At 41.4% G+C, this 14,514-nt stretch overlaps 1 protein-coding gene across 1 annotated transcript in view; it reads right to left on the bottom strand.

Annotated features, from left to right (window-relative positions):
* The window catches only part of HMGCLL1 (3-hydroxymethyl-3-methylglutaryl-CoA lyase like 1), a 131,033-nt gene that overhangs the window by 5,585 nt on the left and 110,934 nt on the right, over positions 1–14,514 (bottom strand). Inside the window, exon 10 of the mRNA XM_039532441.1 lies at positions 2,790–2,915. Within this exon, the coding sequence (XP_039388375.1) occupies positions 2,790–2,915 (126 nt within the window). The remainder of the gene's footprint in view (positions 1–2,789; positions 2,916–14,514) is intronic.

Below are 14,514 nucleotides of genomic sequence, written 5' to 3'. Positions count from 1 at the left end.
TTGCTGTGGAGACCAACAACATACCAAATTCACAACACTGTAATGAATATTTAATAGTACAGTAGGTGTTAAATAAAATAACATGCACATTTTGCATTGGGGTGTCTAGGCTAGTGCCTGTGCTGTTCAAATGGTCTCTTTTCTGTTTTACATTTATCTTGTAAGACATTCATGAACAATAATACTTCATAAGAGATGGTTTACACACAGAGGGCAAAACTCTAACCTTACTCTCATGCGTCACATAAAGGAGTGTGAGGGTCAGAGAGAAGAGAAAGGCCAGTGATGGATGCGTGTAGGATCTCTGAGCTAGGACAATATAGCTCAGGGCAGATACAGAAGAATGCATATATGTATGCTTGCTGACCAAGCCATGTGTGCAGGAGGATTGTGGGACCGGCCACATGTCTAAACTAGATGACTGTATACCTTGAGAGCGATGAAGTACCAGCCAGTCTGCTGCTTTTCCATGATCTTTCGGTGTGACTTTGGGCAGTGACATAGAGCCTGAGCCTTCAAGAAGTGAAACATCTCCGCCCAGAAGCCAAACTCCTACAACTCCCATTGACTCCATTAAATCAGTTCTTATTCAGCACTTGTTAGGATCAGGACTATAATCTCTCTGAGTTTCAGCTTCATCATCTATAAAATGGCAATAATGGTACTTACCTCTTCTCAGAAGTTTTTTGAGGCTTACTGTTTGTTAAGCATGGGGAAGGCATCATAAGAGCAGGTACTATTATTATAATTATATCTGAACCATATAAAAACTGTTTCTTTACATAAGGTGCGTGTCTTGCTGGAAACCTTTGTGACCACTAATCACGTGTGACATTGAACAGCCCATTTATCATTGGACTACTAAGCAACGTGTTTGTGGACAGACTCTTACAGATTCACTTCATATTATCATCTTGTTTAATCATTCTGGAGAACACTATAAAACAAGCATTAATTATTATTCTCATGCACATGGCCAATGAGAGAGCACTAATGAAACCTCAAATAGCCGTTCATTCATTGGCTCCCATTTTAGTCAACAAAATGAGAGCCTGAGGACACAGCTGAAATGAAAACAGAGCAGTTCTTTGCACGTAGAAACATTTGGTTATACATAATTTCAATATGTGCTGTCATATAAAAATAGTGACATATTAGGGTGATGAGCCCACACCACAGAATAGGGTACTGTTAAATAAAAGCAAATATGTACTCTTTGGGGACTAGAATCTTTACACATTAAGATGAGAGCCTACCCGAGCAATGGTTTTTCAACCTGGGCCTATAACCATCCTCTCTTTCTTTACGGCTAAGGTGGAAGGGCAATGGACTTTTTTCTGTTGCAGCAGGGGTCGCAGTATGGAAAAGGTTTAGAGGGATGTTTGAGAAACTTGGAAATTTTGCTTCACAGGATTCCATGTAAATATTTCGGGCCAAATACAAAGACAGTGCTCGTTAAACTCTCTTACGATGACTCAGACTTACTTACTGATATGTTTGCTCAAAAGGTTTGTGACCAATTTCATACGGTCATGGGCTTTGCTGAATAGTTTGGCTTGAATAAGTCCCCTGGCTGAGCTATAGTAAAATATTATATGGGCAAAATCTAAAGTCAATGGGCATGTTGCCCAAGAAGTGTAGAAATGAAGCCAAGGACTTTGATGTTTTAGCACATTAGTCAAGACACATCTGTTGTGCAAAGCCACCCCAAAGATTAACCACCACCCCCTCTTTTAAACCAGGATATTCTTAGTGTGAGCATCTCCACAGATTACAAATGGAAGGCAGGTTGTAAGATGCCAAACCACTTAGGGCTTTATAGATATAAATCAGCACCTTCAACTTCTTCTGGAAACCAATGGAGAGGCACTGCAGTTCATTAAGGACAGGTGTAATGTGCTTTTAGTGTGCACCAGTACTTAATAAACAGAAAGCCACATTCTTCCCTGACTTCAATTTCTGAATGGTCCCAACTCGTGGCCCTATGCAAGGCGCACCATGTAGTTTAATCTGGAGGTGACAAAGGCATGGATAGGCATATGAAGCCAGTACCTCAAAGAAAACTTTGTAAGTGTTTTTCCTGCATATAGACGGAAATAAAAGAGCCAGCCTTGAATCACAGACGGAGGCAGTTAGGACAGTTTGGAACCATACTAGATCTGAAATCACAGTGACAGTGTTTTTTCTGCTAACATTTACATCTGTGTTCCAAAGTCAAATTGTGTGTCCTATTGCTCCAGTTAGTAGAAACTCAATGTCACACTCAACATACTGGGTCTTCAGCTGGGGAGCAAGTTAATCTCACCATCACATAACTCACCTTTGTGAACAATAATGTGACGGTTTTACAGTGGCTTGAAGGGATATTGAATGAGTCTGTGTGGTAAATGTTTGACAGGTTAGTCCCAAATATTGTGTAAAACACAATTGTATTTGTCACATATGAAGCCAGAGGAATGAAACTACTCCCTAGTCCCATAATCACGATGGGCCTGATCCATAGCTCAGTGAAGTCAATGGAAAGACTCCAATTGCTATCAGTCAGCAGTGGCTCAGCCTCCTGAGTGGTTAAGCCTGCCTTTTCAGCAGCTTTTCTCTCACCAGTCTATTGCGTATCATATTCAAGGGCTTTTCATCTATAAATCTCAGTGCATTGTAATCAAATGTAATCTTCGTAAATGATACAAAAAATATCTTCCTGATGGCAACACTATTATGGTATTCAAACATACTGTGACTGGCAGTTTTCAGAACTGTAGATATGCTAACATAAATGTGCAATAGTTTACCGTATTTATCCCTAACCCATTAAGCATGTATAGCACATCCTCCGTGGCTACATTTCCAGTAGCACCTTTCGCATATGGACAGCCACCTAATCCAGCAACAGCAGAGTCCACAACACCAACGCCCATCTGGAAAACAATAACATACAAATGCAACATTATCACATAGTGCTATTCATAAATTACAATGTTAACCAGCACACAGTAGTTACAATTGGTAATACAAGATAAGGATACCTTTTCAACCAATGGACTTTGTTCTTTAATTGACATGCCATATACTGGGCCTTATGGGATAGTATTCAGGAGGACTAGCAAACAGCCTAGTGCATGATTCTGGCAGATACGAAAGCTATTTTTATTTTGGGGGGGGGAAACGATGTGTAATTTCACTTTTTTTACTTTTTATATCTTCAGAAACAACACAGTAACCGTCATCTGAGCTGTGGTGGTTTTGTGAATGTCAGTTGTGCCTAAATGTTGGACTTAGGTGCCTATAGGTGGATTAAGGTTTCCTGGGCCCCTGGGTCAGAGCAAGTGGGGAAGGGTCCCTCCCCACTCCTTCAGCCTGTGGTCCCCGCCCTCATTCTGCCTCTTCCATCTGTGGCCCCACCCACAGCCCCATCCCTTTCTGCTCCTGCCCGGGGCCCTGCCCCTGTTCCACACCTGGTCCCCCCATTCTCCCCCGCCACTGTGGACCCAAGACCAGAGAAGCTCTGTCCCCCCGCCATGGCTCCGAGCCATAGCAGGGAGTGGGAGCTCCCCCACCCTGAGGCCACAGCAGGTAGCGAGACTCCTCCAGTCCCAGGGCTGCAGCGAAGGGGTCCAGGTGCTGGGACTTCCCCTGCTGCCCTGTGTCTTCTGCTGGGGAGTAGTGTCGGGGCACGAGGGCTTCCTCCACCCCACCCTGCCCTTCCTTCCCACCTAGCAGCCAGGCTCTGGGCTTCCACCACCTGGTAGTGGATTTTTTTCTGGGGCTGCCTCAGTTGGCCGGGGCTCTTGGGCACGGGGCCTCATTGACCCAGTAGCTAATCTACCACTGCTCTAGAGGCAGTTAGGTGACTAAGGCCTTTGTGAATCTAGCCCTCCCCATGCCAATTATGAAGGTTGTCTATGGAAATTTTAAACAGCAGTTAGAAAAGCCAAGATCTGAACTCCTACATTTTTCTTTCTTACTCACAGAGGTGTCCCTAGCCTACAGGAGAAATGTCAAATGTTCTGCCACAAGGTCATCATAGGTCTTGATGCAGCCATTGAGCATATGGAAGTCACATCTGCCATGCTTCCAGAGCCCCTGTTCATTTAGTGTCATTGAGATACACTCCTGGAGTTAGGCCCCCAAGGCCTGTTGTCACAAAAAGCCAAGGGAGAGATGCACCCTCTTTTCCCCTCCCACCAAATAACAACCACCACCTTTAGTCCAGAGTTAGCACACTCTCTCAGAACATGGGAAGCCTGATTCAATTCCCTCTCTCCCCATCTGAGTTAAACCTCCATGTCCCACCTTTCAGATGCGTGCCCTAATCACTGGGCTATCGGAGATGCTTGACTGGATGCTCTCAATTTCTCCTGCTGAAATTGTTCCAATATTTATAAATCATTAAACAGTCATTAGGACATGGAGTTGAACTGGGATCTCCCAACCCAGGTTGTAGGGCTCCCAAACGAGCTAGGGAGTCAGAATGGCCCAGGTTACAGCACAAAGGGAATCACTCTGCATGCTGACATTATACATTTCGAAGGATCTTGATTATTCATCTGATCCTTGGGCTACCCAACATTTCTAGAATGCCCCCTCTGTGAGCTTCTTCTCTAAGAAGAGACCATGCCATGACTGAGCTTCCTGGAATTGTCTAGCTAATTTTGTTTCCCTCCCACGTATTTTGTTTCAATAGAAGAGTAATTAGGCAACAGATACTATTTTAGCATTTGAGCAATTTAAACATATTTTTTAAAAGTGCAAAGCAATAAACTGGGACTCTTTGCATCTCTTTTCATGGTAAAAGTTGTCATTTGCTGGTTTTTCCTTCTGCTTCTTTTTCTCTCTGCTATGATACTAATGCTTACGTTTGACCAAGAAAATAAGTTTTGAAATGCAAAATCCAATATGCCACTGGCCACATGGTGTCACTGTTACATTAAAATCTACAAAGCTCCTGTTTCAGTCACTTATGAGAAATTAATACATTCAGAAACACATTGGTTTTGCTCCCGAAAGAAACTTAATATTCAACCAAGCCATGGAAAACAGTACTGCAAAACACTGGTCAATATGGCACTTTCTTTTTAACTTCTTGCACACATCTTTTCATATAGCCTCTGACCCATTATTATAGGCAAATCTGGCAGTGACACAGTTAAGGTTGCCGCATGCTTTAAATCATAAGACCTTATTTTCAGTTGCTTTTTACTTTTCAAACTTTAAACACTGGATCCAACATTTTTCACACTAGGTCTCTGCCTCAGGCTGAAGTGTTTTGGATAGATTCAGTAAAAATAGGTTCAGTCATATCTGAGAATGAGTTGCTGAAAAAATATGAGGTTTTGCTAATATAAAATATTTCTTACAGATCCATGATTTGGCGAAGGAACATGAAACTTGGGGAACTCTTGAGATCAGCGAGATGCCTTTTATTTTCTCAATGAAAAGCCACAGAGATTGGGCCAAGTTATAAGACTTTGAAAATTACCATTTGATGATTTCAGGTTACTTACATACAGTCTGGCAGCTCTCTGTAGATGCCATCTGCACTGAGCACATTCAGCCCAGGACAGTAAGGACTTGGCAAGTGTTTCCTTGTAATTGCAATAGAGCAAATGGTTGTGTCTCATCCCTCTTAAATGGCTGGTCCACCTGGAGGATAAGTGCCTACTATTACTACCGGTTACTCCATAGCACCAGTGGTAGAGGGTCTGTGCTGTGGATCTAAAGGTTCCAATGCTGCTGATGTCCCATGGGTAGGGATGGGGATCGGTATGATTCTATATGATGGAGTTTGGGGTTTTTTCAGTTTGCTTTTTTTTAAAAAAATCTTAAAATGACATACAAAAAGCCACACTACAGCAGCATTAAACTGGCAAAGTCAAGCACTCAGAAATGAGGAAATGCCAATATTAAGGTTGCAAGTGCAGATGTAGTGTGCACTGTGATACAGTCTTTAATTACTACATGGCAGACTATTGTGTCCAGAAGACCCTGTCTTATTCACCTGCTACCTTCCTACTGTGGAGGAGAGAGCAGTTATGGCTGCTCCTCTGCCAGGCAATGAGAACACTAGGAAGCCTACAGGAGGAGCAGGAGATACCATGGCTTAGGGACAGCTAGTAGAGTGTAGAAGATATACACCCCCAGGGGTTTCCATTCCCTAAAGAGCAACTAAGGGCAACCATGGGACCCATTTCCCACCCCCCCCCCAGCCCCATTCTCATGTCAACCAAAGAATACAAGCCCTGAAGATAAGTTTGAGGGCTGGGAATTTAAACTCATTTAAATGCAGGTGATGATCAATTTGCTGAGGATAACCTTGGTAGAGGATAACTTTGCTGAGTCAGCAGGAGGAGGAGGAACAGCTGGGGTTGGTGGTGATCAAATTGCTGGTGGAAACAGAATCAGCTGGCTGAAGGGTCTTGCAGACAGACTGAGTAGAGGGGCACGGGTGTCAGTCAGATGTAATAGAACAAGGGTGTTGGTCATACAGGATGGATTAAGGGATGTGTGCAGAGAATGGACTGCGTGGGCAGTAGGGCCACAGGGATGAGTTGAGTGGGAAGTAGATTACAAAGGATGGACTGAGTTGTGAAGCTAGGAAGTTTATAGTGAACTGCAGTGGATATGGCAGGCTCGAAGGTGGGAGGTGGTGAGGGGTGAGAATTGGAATGAGCAGTGGGGCAGAGTATGACCTGTTAAAGAAGGTGGGATGTGGGGCGAACTAGAGGCCTGATTATTGGTAAATTACAGTTTGGGGGCAAATATTTGATTAGGAACATATGGGGGACGTAAGTAGAGAAGAAACTGTATGGGAACCTTGGGAAGCAGCTACAGAGAAGTGATTAATTAGGGACCAACAGCTTGAGCCAGAGGATGTATTGGGGAGTGTTGGTGGGCAGAGGGTAGACTGACTGGGATTGCTGGCAGAGGAGGGGCGGGAGCAGATAATTTATTCTATGACAAAAACACAGAGAATTTTTCTGGAGATCAGGGGTGACAGCATGGAATTAATAAGGGGCAGTGAATTGATTGGGCTGTGGCAGAGAAGAGGAGAGAATGGATGGAGAGTTCAAAGAGTGGATTATGGACAGAGCCATAACTGGAGAGGCTTTGATGGGGAGTAGGTGATCAATATCTCACTATAAGAATGGTATACCAGCTGCCTACAGATTATATTCACACACATAAACAAAATACTTCTTCACACAATGCACAGTCAACCTGTAGAACTCATTGCCAGGAGATGTTGTGAAAGCCAAAAGTATAACTGACTTAAAAAAGAATTAGATACGTTCATGGAGGATAGTGCATCAATGGCTATTAGCCAAGATGGTCAGGGATGCAACCCCATGCTCTGGGTGTCCCTAGCCTCTGATTGCCAGAAGCTGGGAGTGGATGACAAGGGGTGGATTACTCAATATTACCCTGTTCTGTTTATTCCCTCTGAAGAGTCTGGCAGAGGCCACTGTTGGAAAACAAGATACGGGTTATATAGGTGGTCCATTAGTCTGACCCACTATGGCCATTTTTATGTTCTTATATTACATAGTGCCAAAAGATCACATACATTTCATTCCTCACTATCACATCATAACCCCAAACTTTAACGCTAAACTCATCATCATACAGATGCATTTGGCATCCATGCATCACTGAACTATGTGATGTGTTAGTTTCCCAGGAGGAGGTTTGAGGCTGAAGCTAAGGTTTTGTGTTGTAGTGTGACTGTGAGGAATGTGGTGTGGGGAAGTTAAGGTGTATTAAAGAAAGGACGTCTTAACTGGACATTTCCTTGCTTTTAAGGGTTTATGTGGATGGATGTTTCCTTAAGCATCTCTAATGATTTTTTAATTGATGGGAATTTCCTTGTTTTTTAACTGGTGTATACTGGTTAAATATGACATATAGACAATTCCTTGACAATACTGTTATTTACACTTGCACAAAGGATATTAATTTGAAGGTGCAAATAATGCCAAATTAATAATTTTAGTTTATAATTGTATATTAAAGAGAAGAAACTTTTTCCTATGAATTGCCTTAGTGAGGTGAAAAAAAATCTGTTTAGTAGAATAGACTCTGAAAGTTTAAATATATAGCAAGGATTGTGTAAAAAAGGACTGAAAAGCACAGCAGTGCTTTCATTCCATATTACTATTATTACAATATTGTACCATCATGGTATCCAAAAGAATGAGGTGAGACTACACTGAAGCCAGAGACCTCACATAGCAGCACCTGCCACCCTTAGAGCTTGTGCCAGCACCACCATACACACCACAAAAACACTTCCTGATTTTCACCCACCCCCCACCCCCACCTAGATTCTCTCAAACTTCACCACCTGCCATACAGCCAGTGGGGAGAGGAAGACCCCCTCACCCTGCCACAGACACATTTGGCTCTGACTGTGGTGTGCTGGCCTCCCACAGTAGAACCAGTAGTTCCATATGGGTAGGCATGGCCCTGAGAACCCACAAAACACAGGTATGCCTTGGGTGGCCTGCAAATCCTCTGGGTGTGTCCTGAGGGCCAGGGATTGCTCAGCAGGTGTCCATTTGTTGAGGGAACTGGAAGTATGACTTCAGGAACAATATTGGATTCCTCAGTAGCCTGATGACTCAAGCTGGCTCCAGTCCCTCTTCTTCCATGTTATTTCCCCGTTGTAGAGCTCATGCCAAGTCCCCTGTTGGATTGATATGGTGCTAGTCAGTCCTCCAGCAATTCAGCTCCACTCAATGCACCACATCCAATAGTTTCTCTTGCATGGTGCAACGACCTTCCCAGGCAGCAATGAGATTTGGAAGTCTTCCCCTCTCTCGAGTGTCTGTTCACCCACCTGGAGCAAACTGTCTCCCCCCAGACCTGTACATTGTTCTGCCATTTCTGCCACTTCCACTTCTCCTGGACGTGCTAATGAATCAGCTCCATTCAGTCCTGCAGCTGGTGAACCCATAAGAACCCAAGTTCTGTCTTATCCTCCCCAGGTGGTGTCCCTAGCAGTTGGTCTGTTGGTGTTCTTAAGCTCCCTCCCTGACATGAAGGGAGCAGAAGTACACTAGTGGTCTGATGTCACAAAAGCAGGTGACTATCTCAGTCCTGTTGCTGGTTTTCTAACATGAGCATAACATCACAGGTAACCGAAGGAATGAGGCAAGACCACATTGTCTAAAAAATCCAGCTAACTTTAACACAGTCACAACTCTCCCCTAGAGCTGGTGACAGACTCACCAAAAGAATATTTTGTTTTGATTCTCCAATCCCCCAGCCTCTCTCTCAAACTACACCCACCTGCAGCTCAGCCAGTGGGGGATGTGAAGCCCATTACTGTACATTTAAAAAATGCTAATTACTGTTTCCATTGATTTTCTTTTCTTTTCTAATTTTAGTTGCAAATGTGTATTAAAGAGGATATTACATTAATTTCATCATTTTTAAGATAGTGCATATTATAAAAATAAGTAAAGATGTAACATTCAGGGGTCACCTCTAAAATCTTTGGTTTTAATGACCTTCTCAGCATCATACATGAAGTCTGAGGCAGAAGTGAGGATAGAATTCACTTCACTGTTTGTGATGCCCAAGTTGAGACACCATAAAGGTTTCCAGAAAGTGGATGCTCAGCATTTTCTGAAAATTAGGCCCCTTTAAGGTGTCTCAAATTAGGTTCCCAAAAGCTGAAGCATACAAAATTATGGGTTAATTTTCAAAATCTCATCTATCATATTTTCACTCACCACATTTTCTTTTGTACTTGCTCCCTCATAGTGAAACACAGGCAGCTTCCTGTCAATAGCTCTGTCGTGGTTAGAGACAGCAATGTTGATGATCTTTCTCTCTGGATATTATTGTGCAATCTGATGTTTTAATGTATGTCAATCCCCTTTCTCTCTTGCTGAGGAACCAAGAATACGCTGATGGCAAAACCTCCCATGCTTCCCAGATTGCAATATCCCTTCTTCCCACCTTAGGCTATGCTCAGAGAATTAAGTTTTCTTCTGTTCTCTGTTGGGCTACATGACAGTCCTCCCTGAAGCCACCCTTCTGCCCTCAGTTGTTGTAGCACAGCTCATTTTACTATTGAAAGACCATTTTAAAAAATGCCACCAACACTTTACAGAAATATTACAGGAAATAAACAATACTGGATTGGTGACTCAACCATAGGGCTAGATAATGTCTTGGACTGAGGAAGTCATTTAATTTTCTGTCACTATATTGTCTGTGTATCAATGAGGCAACTGTAAATTACATGGTTATTAACTTGGTCACATAGTTTTGTAGAGATGACAAGCCATAAGAACTAAACTCAAGCATTTTCTCTGCTCTCTAATTCAAAACATGTCTGTTTTTATTATAACAGAAGGATCTAGTTCTTGTATCCTCCCCCCAGCTTGTCTCTTTTGCTTCTGCACTTCTCATGCCTGCAAATATCTGCTTCTGAAGCAGCTAGATTTAAAGCACCACCAACCTGGATTAGCTCATTCACAGAATCTGTTAGTTCACCAGTGCTACCTTAACACATTAATTATCAGAATCTGGGTTGATCCTGCACTACTTACTCAGCTAAAGTTACCATTCATTAGGAGTTTTTCATGAGTAACAACTGCAGATTGGGCCTGATGAACATGACAATATGAACTGATTGTCTCGATAGTGCCCAAACTGGGAGGTGATGCTGGACAGATAGCATTCCTCTTGCTCTCATTAGTAGATCAACACTAATGAAATACCAGGAGGCACTAGCAAGCAGAGAAGTATTAAATCACTCTCATTAATAGTCAGATTCTCTTCTGTACAGGAGACATTTTGCTGACTTAACAAAACTCTGGAATTTTCAGTTGGTTGCTGTTGGTTTCAGTCAGCAACTAGGTTTTGGAAAAAAGAACAGGACTATTAGTTCCTGGAGCTACTTGTTCTACAACCAAAACCAAAGTATGCCAAAGGAGCCTACTGATATTTCCACTAGGAAATGTGTTATAATCATATAACTTACTACTTAGAATTTGGGAACCACTTTAAACTCAATGTAATCCATACATTCATTATTTTTGTTTATTTTCCTACTTTTTTCAGATGAATACAAATATATCTGCAAGAGTCTGAACTCCAGTTTAATACTTTTTCATTTTGCATGGTGTCATTGACTTATTTTTAATTAAAAGATACACTGTATGCTTTATATTCACCATATACAGTATATGCTCACATTTTTCTTCATAAGCGATTTATTACTCCTTTCCTCATTTGTGAAGATAAATGTCATGCCAGAAACCAAACATCATATATTCTATCGGTACCCATATAAAATATATATCCCATTATTCATCATAATTATATATTTACATGCAAGAATTATTTTCAGTCTTAGCTAAACAAAGTATGTAATGAATTACATATGTCGACTAAAAGGTATCATCTTAGAAGGTTTTTTGTACAATTGTTATTTTTAGGTCCTTGTTTAATTACATTTTCATAATCCTTTGATTGTGTGAAACTGTGCATTAGAGTAGTCTGTTTTGTCACTCAGGATGTAAGAAGAAATTCAACTATTGCTCACTGATATTCATTGATAAAACATATTCACTATAAAGAGAAGTAAATTGCCAAAGAGTATGCTCAGACAAAAAACTCTTGGCGTTTATTACATCATGTTGATTATACAGGTGCATATTTTTCTTCTGTCATATTTGAGAAACAAGGACTGCATTCTCCATTCAGACGCTGTTAACTTATTTACAACTAGATCTGGAGACTTAATACTTATCAGTACAAAGTATAAAGCCAAATGTCCTTTCTTCAGAAGCACCAAAGATTAACAGATTAGAATGTTTTCCACATGTCCATTTTACTGTCAAGAGAATATTAAAGAAATTTCCCAGCTTCCGCAGCTCAGCCATATGTCAATGAATCCCACAGTGAAGCAAAATTGGCAGAGTAGCCTTCTTGTGACCCCAGCATTGTTTTACCAAGGAGCAGTTTAAAAGTATAAATGGCCATTTCTTACTGGGATCTGAAATGTTCCCCCCCGCTCCACCGCAATTACACAAAAGTGCTGACTTTGTTGAACTACTGATACGCAGTAGTATTTCTTACGACTCCTCTCACACTGTGCTGTAATTGCTGTTTGTGTTGGCACAAGAAAAGTACCAGGTCTTGTTTCCACCGTACTTTTCTGGACTCTGGTTTCAGTAACATCAGTGTAGGATATTGTACTGGGCATATGTTTTGTTGTGTAAATATTAACTTCTAATTTACCCTGTCAATCTCCACAGTATGGCCTCTAATTATCAAAGGTTGAGGGACTTCAGATGGACAATTTCTAAAATATTTTCAATAGTTACATTGATTGATTTTTCTCAACTGATACTTGGTGTTCTGAAAATCATGGCAAAAACCCAAACACATTTATGATAGAACACTTCATTTTACAGAGGAACAGTAGACTAGATTTCTATTTTGTTAACCAAAAACCATGGCAGTATTGTACCAGACACTATATTGCATTCAAATTTTGGAGAACATACAATCAGGTATTTCTGTTTTACATATCCAAGCATGAACATTGGATTCTATTCTGCAATGTACAGTATCTTTTGAAATGAAATCAACATTATTCTATCAGTACACAAATGCTATCTATAGTACTCTACATATTTACTAACGTAGGTCCTGATCCTGCAGACACTTATGCACGTGCTTAAGTCTATTACAAGTAACGTCTACATTTTCTATAACTGAAAGGGATTAGAAAAAATATTTTTCTCATATTATTTTTGTTTGTTATATTGCACAACAGAATTTTGTGATAAATTAGATGCACAATTTGCTACTTACAGTCAGTTTCTCACCTTTGTGTGACTTTTTCACATAAAAACAAGGGAGAGAAAAGCATTTTTCATTAAATGAGGCATAGGGGGAGGGGGTATCAAACCCAGATCTCCCACATCCCAGCTAAGTGCTCCAACTACTGTGTTAAAAGTTATAAGCTGGGCCCCATTACCACCATTCAGTGTGGAGTGAGTGTGATCTTAAGAACTGCTTTATGCCAACTGGCAAGGGGCACATGCAACACACTATTGTCAGAATATTTAGCCAAACAATGTATTAGGTAATAATTGGAGATATACCAATCCCCTAGAACTGGAAGGGACCTTGAAAGGTCATTGAGTCCAGCCTGCTGCCTTCACTAGCAGGACCAATTTTTGCCCCAGATCCCTAGGTGGCCTCCTCAAGGATTGAACTCACAACCCTGCGTTTAGCATGCCAATGCTCAAACCACTGAGCTATACACCCCCCCCAGGTATTGTATGGTACCTCATAAAAAGTGGTGACATACTGGGTCATTAATATTATTGTGTGATGTATATGTGGTTAATGTAAAGAATTATGTATGTACACTGGAAATATATTCATAAAATATGTTCAGACCAAGCAATCTGAGTAGAGTGGATAAACAAGTTTGTCATGGACAAAGATTGTTGTTACACCTGTTTGCATGTGTCTCCAATGTAAATTAAACAAGTTGAGGACAGAGACAATGGAAGTTCATTTACAACTAAGGTTAACAAAGTGATTAAGCCAACTGAAAAAGCAAATCAGCTAGAGCAGGAGGGAGATAGCATGGCATCTACATATTAGTCAGAGAGAGGAACTTTGTCTAGGTTTAATTTTCGAAGAATAAATTTCAGAAGTTTACTGGACTATAAAAAGAAAGAGAGAGAAGCCCTTAATTATCAATCACTTAGGGAATAAAGGAGCCAGCACCCTCTCAGTCCGTGAAGATTGGATTCTCTGGCCTAGAGGTGCTGGTAACTGGATGTAAGAGAGAAATCTTAGGCAAAGCTTGTAAATGTTAAAATTGAGTTTTAGTCACCGGAAAGAATGTTTTGTTGTCTGTTGTTTGTAACCACATCTGTCCCTTTTTCTCTTACTTAGTATCATTCAAATCTCTGTTCTTTATTAATAAACGTATTCTTCATTTTACTACAAACCATCTCAGTGCTGTTATCCTGAAGTACAGAGTGAGTCTTCAGCTAACCTAACAGGCTGGTGTGTGTAGTGTAGCTCTTGTGGCAGTGAACTTAATTTCAGTGACTGTCCAGTGAGAGGGACTAAACACTGCAGAGAGACGTCTTTGGGAAACGCGGGAAATGAGGTTCACTGATTGTTACTTGCAATGGAAGGTTAAGACTCGCAGATTCTTGAGGAGTTTGATGGTGCGGTGGACAGACTGGTGTGGCAGGAACCTGACACACAGTTCAAGCCTCAGCAAAGCTCTCCCTTATGATTCTGGGTGTCCTAAGGGGAATGATGCAGTGAGGAAGGCACCAAACTCATTCTCACATCTTAGGCATCTAAGCGGACTGACTCCAGGAGAAGGATTCCTAGTTATGGATGGCTAGTAGAGATAGGCACCTTCCTGCAGCAGCCTAGATTTAGGCATCTATCTCCACACCCCTCACCTCAGCATCACCCACTGGCTAGTTTAAGCAGCTCCCCACCAAGCATGAAGCAGAA

The sequence above is a fragment of the Mauremys reevesii genome, linkage group 3 (assembly GCF_016161935.1).
Source record: "Mauremys reevesii isolate NIE-2019 linkage group 3, ASM1616193v1, whole genome shotgun sequence".
In the NCBI taxonomy this organism is placed as follows: Eukaryota; Metazoa; Chordata; order Testudines; family Geoemydidae; genus Mauremys; species Mauremys reevesii.
Note: the sequence above shows the minus strand (reverse complement) of the source record. Positions and strands in the feature narration are given on the sequence as shown.